The 18,823-nt window shown below is 38.8% G+C and overlaps 1 protein-coding gene across 1 annotated transcript in view; it reads right to left on the bottom strand.

Moving 5' to 3' along the window:
- The window catches only part of LOC122792438 (vomeronasal type-2 receptor 26-like), a 192,906-nt gene extending 175,559 nt beyond the window's left edge, over positions 1 to 17,347 (bottom strand). The window contains exons 1-2 of the mRNA XM_044060225.1: positions 17,036 to 17,347; positions 13,302 to 13,529 (exon numbers count right to left, since the gene is read on the bottom strand). Of these exons, the coding sequence (XP_043916160.1) occupies positions 13,302 to 13,529; positions 17,036 to 17,347 (540 nt within the window). The remainder of the gene's footprint in view (positions 1 to 13,301; positions 13,530 to 17,035) is intronic.
- Between the last annotated feature and the right edge of the window lie 1,476 nt (positions 17,348 to 18,823).

Raw genomic sequence — 18,823 nt, 5'->3', positions numbered from 1 at the left:
TCATACAAATCCTATTATTCACTGTGCCCACACAGTCTAAAGCATTTCTATATATTAATAAAGAAAAGAAAAGAGAGTAGAAAATAAAAGGGAGTGAGGCAGAAATAAAAAATGTAAGAGAAAGCTGTAAGAAGTATATACAATGGAATGTTACTTACTGTTTATATTAATAGAGTTAAAAATAAAACATATTATTTACTCTTATTTAGTTCTGATTATTATTAGTTAAAGCATGACAGATTATTTACAAACAAGCATAAGCAGTATAATCAAGAAAGTATAATTAGAAATAGCATTTGAAGAACTTATAAACTTTTACAAGAAATAAATATGTTATTATTCTATTAATGATATTTTCATTACTGTTCTCTCCCTGCCCTCCCCCACCATTTACCCACTACATAATCTAAATAGAATGCCATTGTTTAAACAAAGAAAATAATAAAAGAAGAAGGAAAAAAAAAAGGTAAAGATGGAAAAATGTATCAAATTACTAACCTTACTTTTTCAGAAAGAAAACAAATCGAGTCACAGCCTGCCATTAAATCCTCAGGCATTTTGACTGGTTATGAAACAAAACATTTCTTTGCACATAGAGAATAACTTTGATTAAATCTTTTCCAAAATATTTGTGGCTTTCTGGAAATGCAGGAACTATATTCAAAACGATTAATAATGAACTAAAATGATGAGAGAGAAAAAAAACATATAACAAATCATTTGTTTTTAGTCTCTTCTTCTTCTCTGAAGTCTTCCAGGAAGCTTCAGTTGCCAATCTCTTTAATGAAGAACTAGCCCATTCCATTTCTTCTATTTTATCCAAAATCCTTTTTCTTTGACAAACAGTAAAGCAGAGTCTAAATCATCAAGACCTTAGGACCATCAGGAAGGAAGATTTTAAGCTTGGCAGGAAACAGAAGGTATGTTTTAAACTGTGCTTTTTAAGCTCCCTTATTAGTGGCAGAAAAACTTTTCTTTTAGCAATTACCATGGAAGAATAGTCATTGTCAAAACGCACAGTTGTCTCATTAAACTTAACAGGAGCTTTAGCCCAAGCAGATTTAAGAACCATCTCTTTATCAAAAGATGATAGAAATCTAACTATAACTGATCTAGGATAGTTTTTGTTAGAGTTAGTATTAGCTATAGATCTATGTGCTCTTCGATACCAAAAGAGAATGCTTCTGGTAAATCTAAAGTTTTAGGGAGCCATGTTGTTAAACAAGAAGTAATATTGTTACCTTCAATATTTTCTGGCAGTCCAAAAATCCTAATGTTATTGCGCCTAGATCTATTTTCCAGGTCATCTAGCTTTGTTTGTAAATGTGTATTTTGTTTCAGCAGAAACTCAATGTTGATTTCCTGTTCTTGTATTTTATTTTCCATGTCATTCACAGCTTCTTCTATGCCTGTCATCTGGATCTTCTGTTGTTGCAGGTCCATATGTAACAAGTCTATTTGTTTTGTAGTTTTTCTATGAAAGTGTCTATTTTAGTATCCATTTTATCCATCTTAGCAGTAAGTTGCTGGACTATAATTATCAGAGACTGAAGTTCTTTCTTGATGCTGGAGTCTTGAGAATTTGTCTTACTGGAACTCATTTCAGACTGATAAACTGACAGGAAAATTTCCAAAGTAATTTCTGACAGGAATATTATTAAGATTTCCTTTCTTTTTTAGATATAGTTCAAGAACTATATAAAACAAACATATTTAGAAAGAAAATTACTTCAAGAATTAATTTTTTAAGTAATTAATTCCCGTCAATGTAATGAAATTGGTGGAGCTGAAGAAATCTGCTGCTATCCTGTGTTCATCCTTGGCCACCGATCTTAGGATTTCTGACAGTAAATGATGACGTGCATTTCAGTTTCAGAACTCACATCCTTCAGAACATGTATGCTGAAAAGAACCTTGTCAATCTGAAGAGTAATATTTAAAATATGTCCCTCATTTGGGCCCATTGTCCCACCATTTGGACAGCCTTTGGCCATATTTCTTGCACTAAGAGATTGAAAGGTATGGTTGTGAGGCATGACTCCACTACATGTTATGAGTATATATATATATATATATATATATATATATATATATATATATATATATATATATATATATATATATATGTGTGTGTGTGTGTGTGTGTGTGTGTGTGTATATATATATATATATATATATATATAGATGTGTGTGTGTGTGTGTGTGTGTATATATATATATATATATATATATATATGTATATAGGTATATATATATATATATATATATATATATATGTATATGTATGTGTGTGTGTGTGTGTGTGTGTGTGTATATATTTCTATTTATATTATGTATATATTTTTCCCTATATATGCATCTCTATACATATATACATGTGTATATGTATAAATACAAAACCTGACTGATTCTACGGAATATTTTCCCTACTGTTGAATGACTCTACTGCATGATATGTTTGAAAAAGCATCAGCAATCCTTACAACTCAAATGGTTTAGTGCTGCATATCTCTGACTATGGTGTACAGGGCCCTGGATTCGAGACTTGGCAGCGCTGGTTATTTTGTTGCTAGGCAGAACAGTGGCTGATAAAAATGGAGTGATTAAAGCAGTTTTAAGTAGGTGTAAATGGGTTTGCATGGGTTTGAGCAACACTAAACGATGCCAACAGATGGGTAAACATACAGATGCTTAATCTGTGTTAGCTTCGCTTAGTGACATTTACCAGTGCACAAATCTGCTTACCTAAGCTGCCTGCAGCTTAGCATTCACATTTGAGCAATGCTTAAACCTGCTAAGCATAGCTGAGCATTGCTAACCATTGCTCACAGTTCATTCTTATAAAATATCTTTTATATACATTTATATATTATATTATATTATATTATATTATATTATATTATATTATATTATAATATTATATTATTATAATATATTATCATAGTTATATTATATCATTATATTATATTATATTTTTATATTTTTTACATATTTCTTATAAAATATAAAATTGCCTTCATTAGAGTAGTAAGGGGTGTAACTATACTGTATGGAACACGTGTATACATGGGTGGATTCACATGTTATATGTACTCACACTTCCATTTTACACCAGCTACACTACCCTGGGAGACAAAAATAATTGACCACATATTTTAATATGAAAATACTACTTTTAACACTGCTTTCCAATGTAAAATTGGATTGCCTGTTGTAGTACTCAAACCATGTATGCCTGCATGCAAAGCTGAGACTCCTATTGCATATTAATATTATATTATTATATTAAATGGAGAATATTGAGGATTTTGGCCATGTCATTGAGGACTTCTGTCATGACATAATGGCATATATTTCAGTTTCAGACTTGTATCCTTCAAAACATTCATGCTAATGCATAACCTGTTTTCTATCAACTTTCTGTCTGTCCTCTGTGTAGATGGGATGACACCGGTGCTCAGGCTGTGCTTGACTACACTGCAGAATGGGTCTGAGAGCCCATGCCTGTGTTCATGTAGGATGCAGCCAGGAATGGTATCAGGCCTATGGAGACCTCTATTTGTTGCCTTTGAGATGGCATTACAGACCTGCTTCCTGATCATGAGGAGGGGGGAAGGTGCTGTACATGCAAATGTGTACCTATGGAGGGACAGGGGAGGTGAAGTTTACAATTCACCTGTCTGCAGCCAGTTGCCTATATCTATGGCATATATGTATGTGATGTTATTGACCACCACTACAGAGCAGATATGTGTGTCACCTCTGCAACTGCAGACACATGTCTGAAAGGCCTAGTGATTGGCCTTGGTGGATGTATCCAGTTTGCAATCAAAGACAGCCTTAGTGTACATCACCTGTGATCTTATTTTCTTGTGCAGAACAAGGTGACATGGCTGCCAATGAGGCACCTGTTCCTTCTTGGCCCGTCCTGTGATTATTTCTCCCTATGATGGTAGTTGTGTATTGCTGCTGTCCACCACAGGCATTCAGCCTACCTTGAGGGGAGTGTTGTCTTGTCAGGTATTGCTGAGGCTATACAGCTATGTAGATGCCCACATAGTATTGTGGTGTGGGCCTGGACACTGCTGCTAGTTCCAACATATGGGACGTCCTTCATGTGGCCCTTGCCCCTTTTTCTTGCCTGTGCAGGGGATATTACGTAGGTGTGGGGGCTATGGCTTCACAGACAGTAGGTGGGAATACCCTACAGGACAGGGCATGTGGAGACAGCCCAATAACATGGGGGACTAAGCTCCAGAATTGGGTATGACTGTATGTCATTATTGGTGTTATACACATGGAGGGTTTCTAGATTGATAGTGATATGCCTCTGACATACCTCTCAACTGGCATGTTGTCCACAGAGTGGCCAGATGTTTGCCTATTATGTTTGGTCGGTTCCTCGAACAACATCTGTTTTTGTGGGGTTGGTAGGATAATGTGAAGGATTGTAGTCACTACTGGTGTTCCAGACATCATATCCTTCAGGGATGTTATGTTACAACAACACATGTAACACCAGCTATTGTTTCAGTTTGTAACACCATTATGTGTGATATGTTCCTCTTTATTACTGACTGGACTTCAGTTATCATGCCAGTGACCTAGCAGACTCCTGGCTGTGATATGCAGCAGTGGCCAGGATTATGGTTCCACACCCTGGAAATTCTGTGGAAATCTGTACATATGACAATTATGTATGTCTGGCCATTGTGAACAGACTGCCAAGATTGTGTAGCAGTGTTGTATGTAGATGTTTGTTGGGCTGGGTAGAGAGAGTAGCAGATGTGAGTGCCATACATCCATTACCTATCTGACTGTGCATGCTGCTATGGCTGCTGGTAGTCTATCAAGTTGGTATGCTTGTAGGGGCAGACTGTGAAATGTCCTTTAACACCTCAGGATTCCCAGTACACTGTGAATTTGCCCAGTATATGTCAGCGTAGAGTTAACTGGCAATCATGAAATGTTTGTTCAGACAGTCGTTCTACTCTGGAGTTCATTTTGGGTACTGGTATGTTGCTGTGACTGTAGTGCAAATGTTTTTGGGTGGACATTTTTGCACCACTTTTTCACTACAGTTCTATCCCTGTAGTGCATGCTATATTTGAATATACATGGGTAATTGCAAAGAGCTTATGTGGGGGATTGTCATGTTGGTCTTATTGTGCTTCATAATGTGGTGGGTGACATGTTTGTCAGCTGTCAGGGGATTTACATTCTGTTACATGACTGCTGTTATACCTCTTCACTGTCCAGAGGCCTAGACACTGTCCAGATGCATGGCTCATATGTTTGGTCTGTTTCCCAGGCAGTTGTTGTCCTTGGCTAATCAGTAGGATACTCTGGGGAATGCAGTCAGTAAATGCTAACATCCATTGGTGTTACTGACTTCATATCCCTCAGAAAAGATATGTAACAACAAACCCTCTAACACCAGAAACTAAAATTATAACAGCAATATGTCCAATATACCCCTGAGTTTGGGCCTCTGTCTCCCAGTTATGTCAGGTTTAGTCCAGATGTCATGCATTAAGAGGTTCAGAGGTATGTAGTATCATTATTTTTTTGCCTTCATTCTTGCTACCATCCCAGTGATGTCATAGACCCCCACATATGTAACATATGATTTCTCTGTCTATACATTCTGTGGGAAACTGTACATTTGATAAGTCTGTGTATGTCTGGCTACTGTTAACAGACTGTCAGGATTGTGTAGTAGTGTAGTGTGTACATGTTATTTGGGCTGTGTAGGGAGGGGGGTGTACATGTGAGTGTCATGGGTCCTTTCTATCTGACCGTGCATGCTGCTCGAGTTACTGGTTCCATATCACCTGTTTATGTTTGTACGGGCAGACCGTGACATGTCCAGTAACACCTCAAGATTCCCACTACACTGGGACTTGGGGCAGTATATGTTGGGGTAATGTGTGAGTGGCAAACGGGATATTGTTGCTCACACAGTCATTATACTGTAGGGCTCAGTTTGCTTACTGGTATGTCAGTGTGACTGTGGTGCAATTGGTTGTGGGTATGCACTTTCACACCAGTGTCTGTTTTTCACTAGTGTTACATCCCTGTAGAGCCTGTTATATTTGCAAATGCATGTGTACAGCCCCAGAGTTGGATTTGGGTAGTGTTATGTCAGTCTGATTGTAGTTTGGATACTGCTTGGTAGCTGAGTGTAGTTTCCCTAATATTGTGCAATGTCCACACATTCGTAGGATGTCCAGTTGTCTTGGTCTGGTCCCCATAACTGTTGTGTATTCCTGACACATCAGTGGGATGATGTGGGGACTGAGGTCACTAACTAATGAGAAGCAATTGAGTCCCAGACTTGCGATATTTCAGTCAATATATGTTAGGACATACAGTGTTACTACATCAACTTTCACAACTTATCTACTCATGTATTTTGGATATGTCCCTATTTTCATCCCTTTGTTTCCCCACTTTGTCAGGCTTGGTCCAGATTCATTCAGGGGTTCTGAGCAAATTTCTCCACTGCCAGGATTTTCACAGAATGTCCAAATGTTTGGCCCATACTTTTGTTCTGTTCCACAATTTATTTGTATTTGTCTGGTAAATCACTGTGATGATCCAAGGAGTTATGTCAGTAAACAATGACATAACATTTCAGTTTCCATCCTCATATCCTTCAATAATTGTCTGCTGAAATGCACCCTGTTGCTCTAGCAAATGTCTTTTTTTATAATAGCGATATTTGAAATATCACACTATATGTGCCCCCCCCCCCCTTTACAGCCTCTGTACAGGTTTCTTGCACTAAGAGGTTGAGAGGGATGGTGCTGAGGTATGACTGCACTGCATGTTATATACATACATGCATATATATATATATATATATATATATATATATATATATATATATATTCCTTCCTTTATATATTTATATATGCATATCTATATTATATATCTACTTTTTCATATATATATTTCAACAGATATATATATATATATATATATATATATATATATATATATATATATGCGTATATGTCTATATACAACACGTGAATGATTCCACTGAGCTTTCTCCCTCATGTATGCCTGTATTGCATGATATGTTTGAAAAAGCAACACTAATTCCTACAAGTCAGGTGATGTAGTGGTACATTGCTCTGACTATAGGGTCATGTGTTTGAGACTTGGGACTGATGTTTTTTTTTTTCATTAATGTTAAATGACCAGAATGCATGATATGTTTGTTAAAGCATTACAGACTCTCACAGCTCAGATGGTGTAGTGGTATGTTGCTGTGATTGTAGAGTACAACATCGCGGGTTCACAACTTGGCAGGGCTGACTATTTTGTTTCTGGCCAAAACAAGGTATGATGGATCATGCTGTGATTAAGGCACATTTAAGCAGTTGTAAGAGGGTTTGCATAGGTTTGTGTGATGGTAAGCGATGCCAAGCTACGTTTAATCCATTTTAGCTTCACTTACCACCTCTTATTCACACTTAGCTCCATGCTAATTTCTTTAAAAGAAAAAGGGGTGATAGGAAAGTGGTGAAAAAAGGGGCACACAGAGGGAAGTACAGTATGAAAGATAACTACAGATATGCAGGACAGGTGTAGGAAAGGTCCACAGCTGTCTATTTCTTCTACAGCAACAGCTGTGAATTTCTACAGTATTTGGAGGTGAATTTAGACACTCAAACCCCTGTGAGAGGGGTGAGGACAACAGTAATTTGTTGTCAAGCCAATTCGACCAGATTACATGTATCCAGTGGGCACATGTGCAAAATGGACAACTATGTATGGGGCGTAATTTTTTGGGGGAAACAGATGCCCTTTTTTTTTTAAGGTGAGAGTGGGATGTTTGAGAAGGATAGATGGTATATTTGGGGAGGTAAGCTGGGTAGGAAGATAGGCAAGACAGACAAGACAGCAGTCATGGGGGGTATATGACACATGTGGGGGTAAACACCTTGGACGGGGAGGATGGTTGGGAATCAGATGCCCATGAGCCCCCAAATGGAAACAGTGGGACTGAGGTCCCCACCCATGGGCAGTCACCACTGCACCTTCATGGCCCCAAAAGTGGCTGTACTGGGGGCTGGACTGGAGTGTAGGCTGACCGACAAGATGTGCCAGGCATCCCTCAATCTGGCCCAGCTGTCCACCAAACTCCTTTTGGATGGTGCTATGCACCAAACCCTGTACCTGGCTACAGGTGACAGTTTCCTGTCCGTGCCTGCTCCGAGGGGGGACAGGCCCCATCTCCTGAGGCAGTTCCACCCGAAGGTGGTGCAGGACCAGCAGATGAGGAGGTCCTGGGTTGGGAACCAGACATGCTGGGGCCTGGTGCCATGACCAGATGAGGCGGAACAGGTGAATTCACTGGGATCTGCCTTCCCAGACATGCTATGATGTTGCAGTTTTACAAAATATGTTGGTTAGTCATGAACAAAACATTTCAAAATTAGTTTTAACAGCATGCATGGATGTTCCAATTAAGCCAAAACAACAGATTTGAAACAGTTGCATAGCAAACAGAACACATGCATAAATGGAACAACAGAAGACATCATAACGGGTCTATATCAGAACATCGAAGTTTTAAAACTTCGAATGTTCTAATATCGACCCGTTTTAATCGAATGCTAAAAATAGCAAAGCTGCAGAACACCGAATTCTTTCCTAGGGAAAGAATTTGGTTGGCCGGTTCTGTGGCTTCGCTATTTTCAGCACTGTGGTGGATACTTACGGGTGGGGTTCAGGTAAGTGTGCGATTGTGTGGTTGTTAGGATTAGGGCGCAGGTTAGGTGAGTTAGGGTTAGGGCGCGGGTTAGGGGTAGGGTGCAGGTTTGGTGAATTAGGTTTAGGGGCAGGTTAAGTGAGTTAGAGTTAGGGCACGGGTTAGGTGAGTGTGCGATAGTGACGGACCTTAGGGTTAGGGTTTGGATTAGGGTAAGTGGATAGATAGTATGTATAGTTTAGCGTAGGGTTAGTTGTAGGATTTTAAGTGCATGTGCGTGTGTGTATTGATGTTTTTTAGGTGTGCTTGTGTTGTGTGTATGTCTTTCGGAATAGTGAATTTTTTCCCAAGGAAAAAATTTGCTATTCTGAATGTTCGATATTATGTGGTTTAGATATTTTAGGTTCGATGAAATAGCGTCCACTATTTTCATCTTTCGATAACGTGATATAAATGCATCATAACGGCATGCAAGTTACATTGATAGCAACAGGCCACCAATGATACTATTTGAATGGGGAACATTAATAATCAAATAATTTGATATTTGTAGAACAATAGGACACATGTCCCAAAAGTAGATTTGGAGAAAAACATACCCGTTGATTATGTGTATGAATTACTGGTGCAGATAGGGTGGAGGAGAGAGAGAGAGATGTCAATTAACAACTGTATAGGCTTTGATTGTTCACAACTGTACTGATCATTACTGTTCTCATTACTCTCCAGGTATGACCTCACTTTACATCTACCTATGGGCTGATGTTGGGCAGTGGAATGTTTGCACACAGTGTATTAATAAAGCATTCTTAAAGCCAATACATACATTTCCTTACCTGGCAGACCTGTGGAGGAAATATCTGTTAACACTATCTGACTGTTTCTACACATATTCACATATTCAAGGTTACATATGTGACAGGGGTGCCCTGCACTCACGCTGTGTGTGTGTGTGTGTGTGCTACTGCCAGGCTCCACCTGGATTTCTATTTGTCACCTTGGGTATTGGCAGCTGTGACCACTAGCTGTGACAGCATGACACTTGAGGGACATTTATCGGAAGAAACTGCTTGGTGTATGTGCTTATCTTGCTGTCATTTGCAGCCTTGGGGATGGACAGTGGAAGTGTTGTACACAGTGTATTAGTACAGCCTTCTTACAGCTACTAGAAACATTTCCTTACCTGGCAGACCTGTGCAGGAAATTTCTGTTAACACTACCTGACTACACATATTCACATACTCTTGGGTGAAATTATGCATACAGCTTACTACCACTCCCTGGATTCGAACTGTATCTGTTTGTGCAAAAAGGTACAACAAGGCTGTGTTTCAACACAATGAGCTATTGAGGAACTGCTGCTTCTTGCTTGACTGTTTTCTCCCTAATACTCTCTTAGTTGGACAATCTGACCTTGTAATTCTGACATTCATGCATGACAGATAGTTCTTGTACTGTGTATTAATACTTTGACATTTATAATCTGGAAAGCAATGGTTAACACAAAGCACTGTTGTAGGAGATACATTATAATAGTTTACACATTACTATTCAGGGATCAGATATTGGTGCATGGAACATTTCATATAGTTGATCTCCAGTTTTACAGCTCCACAATATTTGTCAGATGACCCTCAATTAATTCATGCTGTCAGAGCCATAGTTGCTGTGCAGAACCTGTACACATTTAGATTCATACCACCACATACCAAAGTAAACACAACAGTCTGGAGTTTTTAGTTTTATTTAAGGTTACTGGCACTTTTATTGATAGATATCCTGTACATCAGTATTACTCTGCTAACGTCTCATTTATTCATTACACACAGTACACATTTTACCCTACTGGAAGTTGACATTCTACTCCTTTCTATTTATTCACCCTGAATACTGAAAGATAGATTTGCACTCACCAGCCTCCTAGCACAGCCTTAGCAACCTGCTGGCATGGGCATCTATGTTCACAGCCCTTTTACCTGCAGATGCAGGAGATAAAGAAACATTTATGTATACCTATCAATCACATACACAGGCTGGACTTTGGTAAACACTAATTGATACAGATACTTACACAGTTCTGGGACATTCTGTGCCTGTGCGTCTTGAGTCCACTGGTCCAAGAGCTCCCTCTTCCTATGCTTGAGGTCAGCGAGATGGTGCCGGACCTGCTCACCATTTCGAGGGATGCCAATAGCACTGTTGAGATCATGTGTGAGACGGTCCCAGGTCTCCACTTTGTATTGAGAGCCCTGGTACTGGCCCTGCAGCAGTCTCTCCTCATGGTCTTTCACTAGGAGTTCAATCATGACCCTGGCCTCCTGAATGCCCCAGCATTGCATGCAAAAGCGCGATCCCTCTCATACACTAGCCATAGTGCCTCCAAAGATGAGCTACAACTGGTTATGGCTCTATTCCCACCTGTGAGGTTTAAATAGAGCTATATTCCCACCCGTTGCCATCATTGGACCATTTTGAATATGCTGAGCTAAGCTAAGTGACTCGCAAACCCGCTTAGCTAAGGTTGTCAGTGCTTAAAGGGATAGATGTTGAGCACTGCTTACCAGTGCACAAATCTGCTTAGCTGAGCTGCTTATTGCTTAGAATTTACATTTAAGCAATGCTTATACCAGCTTAGCATAGATGAGCACTACTTAGCATTGCTCAAATTTCATTTTATAGACTAGAGTATCAGGATTGTGGGATTGATTCATCATTAATGACACATTATAATTTTACGTTTATCTTCCATGACATCCCCCTATGTGCTTTCATTAAATTATATTTTTGTATGACTATCTGTATGGGGCACTTGTGTTTATATGGGGGGTTCACATCTTTTCTAGACTGACATCTCACTTTTGGACCTGCTACACTACCCTGGTTGACAAAAAACAGTTGCTACATAATTTAAGTTTTCAAAAATAAGTTTAACACTACTTTCCCATAGAAAAATAAGTTGTTTGTCTTGGTACTGGAACTGTGAATGCCTGCATATAAAGCCAGGACTCTAACTACTACACTATCTCAGCTTGGAAATTTTACCTGTATATTTGCATTTATCTCCTATGGGATGTTTAAGCTATGCTAAGCAGAGGGCCATAATGAGCACACCCTCTTAGCTATGCTTAAACATTCCTTAAGCTAGAAAAAAAAATATATATATATATATATATATATATATATATATATATAATTATGTTATATATATATATATATATATATATATATATATTATTATGTTATATAAGTGAGTCTTGTGGTGTTCTGACAACTCAATGAGGACTGCAATCATGAAATAATGGCATTCATTTGGCTTTCAGGTTTCTATCCTTCAGGGACTCCCGCTAATGCATATCCTGTTTTCTATCAACTTTCTAAGTGTGTGAAGGCAATTGTTCAGATGTGTCCCTATTTTATTATTTATTCCCCCCATTATTTGTACCTTTGTCAACATGCACTGCTATAAGGGAATATTGGCATACATTTGCTTTCAGACTTCTACCCTTCAGTAATTCATGCTAATGCATGACCTGTTTTCTATCAACTTTCTATGTTTAGTGGGCAATATATGTGTCTTGTCCCTTTTGAGGGATTTATCCTGCATTAGTTGTGCATTTGCACGCATTTCCTACTATAGCAGGTTGCAGAGGTGTCATACGGAACTTTGCCAATGCAGCGGGTGTGTCACAGATCCTGTCACACACCCCTGCATTGCTTTCTTCATGTTGATGTTTATTTCAGTGTCTGTGGACACTGAAATGATCATTATTTCATTTCAGTGTCCGGTGACACTGAAATACTGGCATAATATTAGCAAAATCTCTAGTATTATGCTAAAGAGATTTAGAAAGTGCTGTACGGCAGTTTCTGAGTGCAGGGGGCATGTTTGGTGTCCATGCACTACTTGGACATGCCCCCTGCAGTCATTCACGGTTCGTGTCCATATAGGGAGCACAGCAGCGGACCTTCATGAATATGCAAGGCACGCTGCTGTGCTAAATGGACACAAACCATTCCGTGCAAGAATAGTTTTATTCTTGCATGGAATTTATTGAATCCAGGGGCTAAACTATACATCAAAGTTCACACCATGACCTAATCCATTTATTTTCTAAACCAGACCTTTTTCGGAATAGATACAGCCTACATTGTATATTCGTTCATAAAACATACTAGGCATTTCCAAACATTTTGGATAATTAGTTAATGTGGATAGGGTGGAACATATTTCTTATGAAGACTGGCAAATTAAAGAATAACATGAATGTGTAGAAATGTATCATCATATAGCATGTGGCAATGGAATGGAGATGCAATATGATTTCAAGGAAGAGCAGATAAAACATAATGTCCACAACAGGAAGTTCTTTTCTGAAGTAGCTAAACTAGATTAATTGCTCAAACATTCCCACGTATTTTGCAATTTAGATATTATTCTGCTCACTGTTTGCTTGAAAATTGACCAGCTGTTGCATGTATATCCATTCAGTCTTCTATCAAAAAAATTACAAAAATGTTCCATAAAAATAACTTCTTTGAAGCAAAATGTAAATGCTGCTAAAAGCTCAGACTGCACCTGTAAATGACCACCACTCCACAAGATAACATTGTCATTGATGATAAATTCCTCTCCTCCCTGTGCACTGGGATTATACATGCCAACTTTTTTGCACTCCATGATGCCATCTACAGTCAGCTGCCAGTTTAGGATGTCAAACAAAGCAGGGACATCTCCATTCTGATCAAAAGCTACCACTTGTCCACCACTGTTTGTAAAGTTGACTCTCATTATGTAATGGAAAAGCTGGTGATAAGAAAAATATAGAGTTAATGTTTTCCAAATTAAATAAAAAACATTCCAGAATGTTCTCTGTATGTGAGAGTTTGAAACAGTCGACCAAGAAGTAGCATCTCCAGATATAAAATCATTAAGTAATTTGCATAAGTATATGGTCAAACGTCTAAATGAAATACATTAACAATCTAAAGTATATATCACTAAGAACATTTCATTCATTAATTCAGTTGATCTCCAATGCCTGCTTTACCAAATTCAGTGTTGCACTAAGGCAGAGACTATACCAACACTCACCAGGTAATGGGCAGGGAAACCAGTCCTAGACAGGATAGTAGTCTACCAAAAAACTTTCATACTAGATAATTCACAGGATTTCCACTTGCCTACAGCATGTCTTTGGTATGTGAGAGGATATCAGAACACATTATACAATCCATGCAGACATAAGGAAGAAAACTGCCAAACCAAATGCTGTAAAGTAGCAACTCTATCATTTGCCCCACAGTGCTACTGAATTTAGAAAATATTTTTACTTTGTTACAACAGTAATTATTAGGGGTTCCTATTATTTAAGCAAATGCTTAAAGTTGCGAACACTGTTTCGTCGAACGTGTTTATGCGAAATGGCAGAATGCCGAAAGCATGGAACAGCGATTTCTTTCCTAGGGAAATAAATGACTGGGCCGTTTTCGGGATTTTGCCATTTCCTCCACTGTGGTGTAATCTCGGAGTTGGTATATTTAAGTGGGGGGGAGCCCCCCACTTTATTTTGTGGGGGGTTTTTTGTTTTTGTTTTATTTATACAGATTAGCAATTTTCTTTCCCTGGGACTGGCCCTTTGTCAAGCATATCTTGTGTACTGTGTTCAAATGTGTAGGTCATACATGGGCATCATGCTGCTAGAAGGAGTCCACAGGAAAGCCATCAGAACAGTGTGAGAGAGAAAAGAAAAACAATATGACTAGAAAATAGAAAAACTTAACTTCTTGTCACTAAGGACCAGCAGAGACAGTTAAGATATGATATATCTAGGCAAAATGCTGGTGAGGAGCTGTAAAGAGGTCATTCTGAACAGGAAGGCACAGGCAGTAGATTACAGGGACCATCTGCTCCCTATAACTGCGAAAGTACTTATTCATGGAGAGGACAGAGAACCCATGAAATGAACTACCTCAAAGGGTGTGGGGAGGACATTTAATATGGCATTCAAGAGGGTAAGAGACATGGTAAAGAAAGGGAAAAGAGAAAGGGAGGGAGGGATGGGAAGCAGAACATAAAATACACTTAAAAAGAGAGTAGAAAAGCTAACTGCTTCCTTCTTCTAAAAAGGTAAATATGATGTAAGCAGTCAGAATGAGACACAGGGAAGGAAGACACATCCATATTCTGAAACTGTCTAATGCCATGCCACCAAGTTAACCCGAGAGCAAGAAAAGTACTGGTTTAACATTTGTTAAACCATAATGCCCCTGTGAAATTAATTTCTGTTTATTCAGAAGCAAGATACTATGAAAAAGAACACAGATCCTGAAGGCAACAATGGAAAACAAATGGACATGAGAAGCAGAAGATATGTCTCTGGGAGTGAATTTGGAATAAGAAGTCAAGGTTTCTGCTGTAGCTGGCTCACCCTTTGTAGACTATAAAAAATTCAGAAAGATGAAACATAAAAGGCTACTTTTTAGCACTATAAATATCTCTGCGTGTGCTATACCAATTTTTCTTATTCTTATTATATATATTATTGTATTTCTTTTATACTTGTGTCAGTCATATTGTGTATAATTCTTATACCAGGGCTGAACCTAAAAATAGTCCATTAGGGTCAGAGTTCTATAGTAGTTAATGCAGTTATAAATGTATAAATGAAAGTGTTAGTAGGGAATTATGTGCTATACAGGAGACAGATGAGATCCCTGGGACATTGCTACTCCAAGTTATTCCTTAACAGCTTTGCAACTTGGTATTTGTTAATTATCTGTCATTCACTATTAGATTCTTGTTATGGCCTACTTATTTATTTTTCAAGGAATATCTGAAAAACTTGTCCCTTACTGTGAATGATCAGTCCCCAAACTGATATCCTCAGCTAAAATGCAACAGGTTTAAAAATGGAATAGCAGCAGAATAATTGTCCCTAAATTACTGAGATAAATGTTTTTATGTACAGTGTTTGTCGTTATACACTGTGGCTTATAAATACATATAATTTGTATAGCTAACTGTAGAGTAAGTTTAAAATTATATAGATGATAGTGGGGAGGAAGCAAAGTGTCACATTTTTTATATTCCATATGGACACCTCTATGTTGCCATTCCTGCACTAATGGAAAACAACTTTAATTACCTGCAGGTTTTTAGCTATTATAAAATTTACATATTCAACTTATTCACAGTGGTGTGTTGTTCCTGCCACCTAAAAAGCATCTAACACTCTGACCTTATGTCACTATAGGGTCATAAGTTCATAGGTGATTGCTAGGCTAATGGCCCTATTAGGCCTTTTTAAGCCTACCATGTTTTTCCATTGGTAAATGACATGATAAACTACCCAGGGACATCTAGTTGTGTTTAGGTGGCAGAATATTTACAAGCTGCCTCTGTTTAACAGAGACACAGCTGCCTCTCCAGGAGTAAATTTACAATTCCCATTCCATTAGTCCATGCTGAATTTGAATAGGGTCAGGGATGGACTCTGCTTTACATGAGTGAGAAGCCTCCAGATTATGGATAGTATCTGAGACACAAACCTGTCCCTCCAACATGTTCTATTTATGTTGCAGAAAGGGTTAGGTCCTTCATTTGGGTATTTCTAACGCAAGTCCATCAGTACTGGATCAGATGATGCATGATAAGCCAGGCACAGATCATCTCTCAGTAGTCTGCAGGAGACTGAGCATAATGATAAGGCTTTGAGGCAGTCTGCATATCCCATGTGGTTAACACCGTGTATCCTTTTTGTGAGGCACATATATGGGCATTTCAGTTGTTGCATGTGCCTGGTCGGGTATGTAATGAGGGAGTACTGTACTCATTGATTGGTCTAATGAGGCCTGTGTACAGCAAAACAATGACATCCTTGGACCTGGATGCCATACCCTTGCTTATAAGTTGCACAATGTAGAAATATTTCCTTACAGCAATAGACACATAATGCTGACAGGCCAAGTCACTGCCACATATTTTCCCAAGTATCTAAACACTGGGTCAAATCAAATGGGTGTATTGTTTATGCAGTAATTCACTGGGGTGGCAAATGTTCCAAAGGATGATTTTATACATTTTTTGGTATTCAGTTTTAGAACATGGCTTGAGCACCAATTAGTAGTTTGCAACAAGCCCTCTTGGAGCTAATTAGTGTCCTTGGGAAATTCTTTGATTGCACTGAGCCTGCAGTCATCCACAAACTTGGCCAGCCAGAGGCCTTTGGCATTAGCTTTGACTTCCAAAACCTAGATGGCAAAAGGGAGTGACCCTAAATCTGAGTCACAAGAACAGTGCTAGTGACTGACCTTTTTATGAAGGTAGAGGCCCCATCTTGACTCCTGCATTCTGTTTATTCTCCAGTTGGCTATCCCACAATTGACATAGGAGGTTTCTTCTAGTTTCATGACTTTGCTGACAATGCCAGAATGGGGAATAGTGTTGACTGCTTTGGTCAGGTCAAGAAAGGCACCACATTCTATTCTGACCTCTTCCACTGCTTTGATGACTTTCTCAAAAAAGTCCACCAAAGTGAGTAGGCTTGATATGCCTTTGACAAAATAAAACTCTGTTGAATCCAGTGTTTGAAAGTTTCCTATGTATTTATTTATAATATCCATGATAATTCCTTCATGGCTTTACATATGCGACTAGTTAGACTTATTGCTTGCCTTTGTGCAGAGGGATAACCACTATAGTCCTCCATTTACCAAGCATAAAGGCAGTATGCTGGCTATAGTTGGACAGTGATTTTAGAGGACTTGATTGGTCATGTTTTATGCTCTTCAGGAGGTATCCCATGATACTATCTGGGCCCACAGATGCCATATTTTTGCCTTGGAGTGCGCATTGAGGATTTATTTGCTAGTGACATCCATGAATGTTATAGTTGAGTGTATCTCTTGAGAGGTATTATGAAGGAATGTGGAGTGAAACTAGATCTAAATTTATCAGCCAGTAGGTCTACAATATCTTCAGGATCTGTACAGGTGACTCGGATTACAATTAGTTCAGCACACTCTTGTGCATTACCTTTGAGATTGCAGACATAGCTGAGAAAGACCATGTGGTTTTCCTTTGCCTGTGAGGCTAGCTTTACCTCAGATTTGGCTTTGGTGGACCTTATAAGACTACTGAGTTGCTTATTTAATTTGATGTGGAGTGTCTTACCTTGCTGAGTATTGCACTTCCTAGTTTTGGCCATTGTTTTCTTCCTTTTGTCATACAATTAAATGTTAGGATTCCACCAAGATGGCAAGTTCTTTAAGTTAGTCCTGTGCTTATGTCAGGTGGGTATGGCTGCCTCAGTGCAGCTCTCTACATGATGGTATAAAGTATCTGCGAACAATTCCACATAGGCAGAAGCATTCATGCAATTTGGGGAGGGCTTTAAATTTTTGCCATGGTATCACTCAGCAGTAGGAGATTTGCTCTGAAATGATTCCTACATGTTTGAGGGTTAGATGGGGTCATAGGTTTTAGTTTAATGTCAAAGAACATAGCTTTATGGGCCATCCCAACAAGCAATAACACAACATGGGTGAATGCAACATTCTCCTATGTTTATGAGACTCAAGGCTGAGAATCTTGGTGCCCTTAATGGGCGTACACACCTGCTGTTCCAGATCGTTTGTGTTAACAAAATCTAGAAATTGTTGGGCCTCTATAGTGGAAGTTGTCCGTGTTTCACAGTTTATAATGCGGTAGATTAAGTTACCCAGGAGTATAATGCTGGGTTCAAACCATTTAATTTAGGTTTGTGGTATGGGTGACCTGAGTCATAGAAGGGACCTATAGCTTACAATGATAAGATATGGAACTTTGCTTATGGCGAGTTGGGCAAGGAGATGCTCAAGTGCATTATAGTGCTTGAACAATCTAGAGTTGTGACTGTTTTTGATGAATATTGAGACATCTCTTCTTTTGTCTCCTCCTGTGCAGTAGCTGTTTGTCCCTTCCTGTGCAGTAGCTGGTGTAAATGTGTGGAAGACACTGTAGCCTTGCATTGCAGGGGTGCTCTTTGCAGATTTAAACAATGTGCCCATAACTACACAGATGTCTACATTCTCCGGGGTGAGGACAGGTTGTAGAGAGTG

This window comes from Protopterus annectens, chromosome 1.part2, assembly GCF_019279795.1.
Source record: "Protopterus annectens isolate FY-2018-M chromosome 1.part2, PAN1.0, whole genome shotgun sequence".
NCBI lineage: Eukaryota > Metazoa > Chordata > Ceratodontiformes > Protopteridae > Protopterus > Protopterus annectens.
Note: the sequence above shows the minus strand (reverse complement) of the source record. Positions and strands in the feature narration are given on the sequence as shown.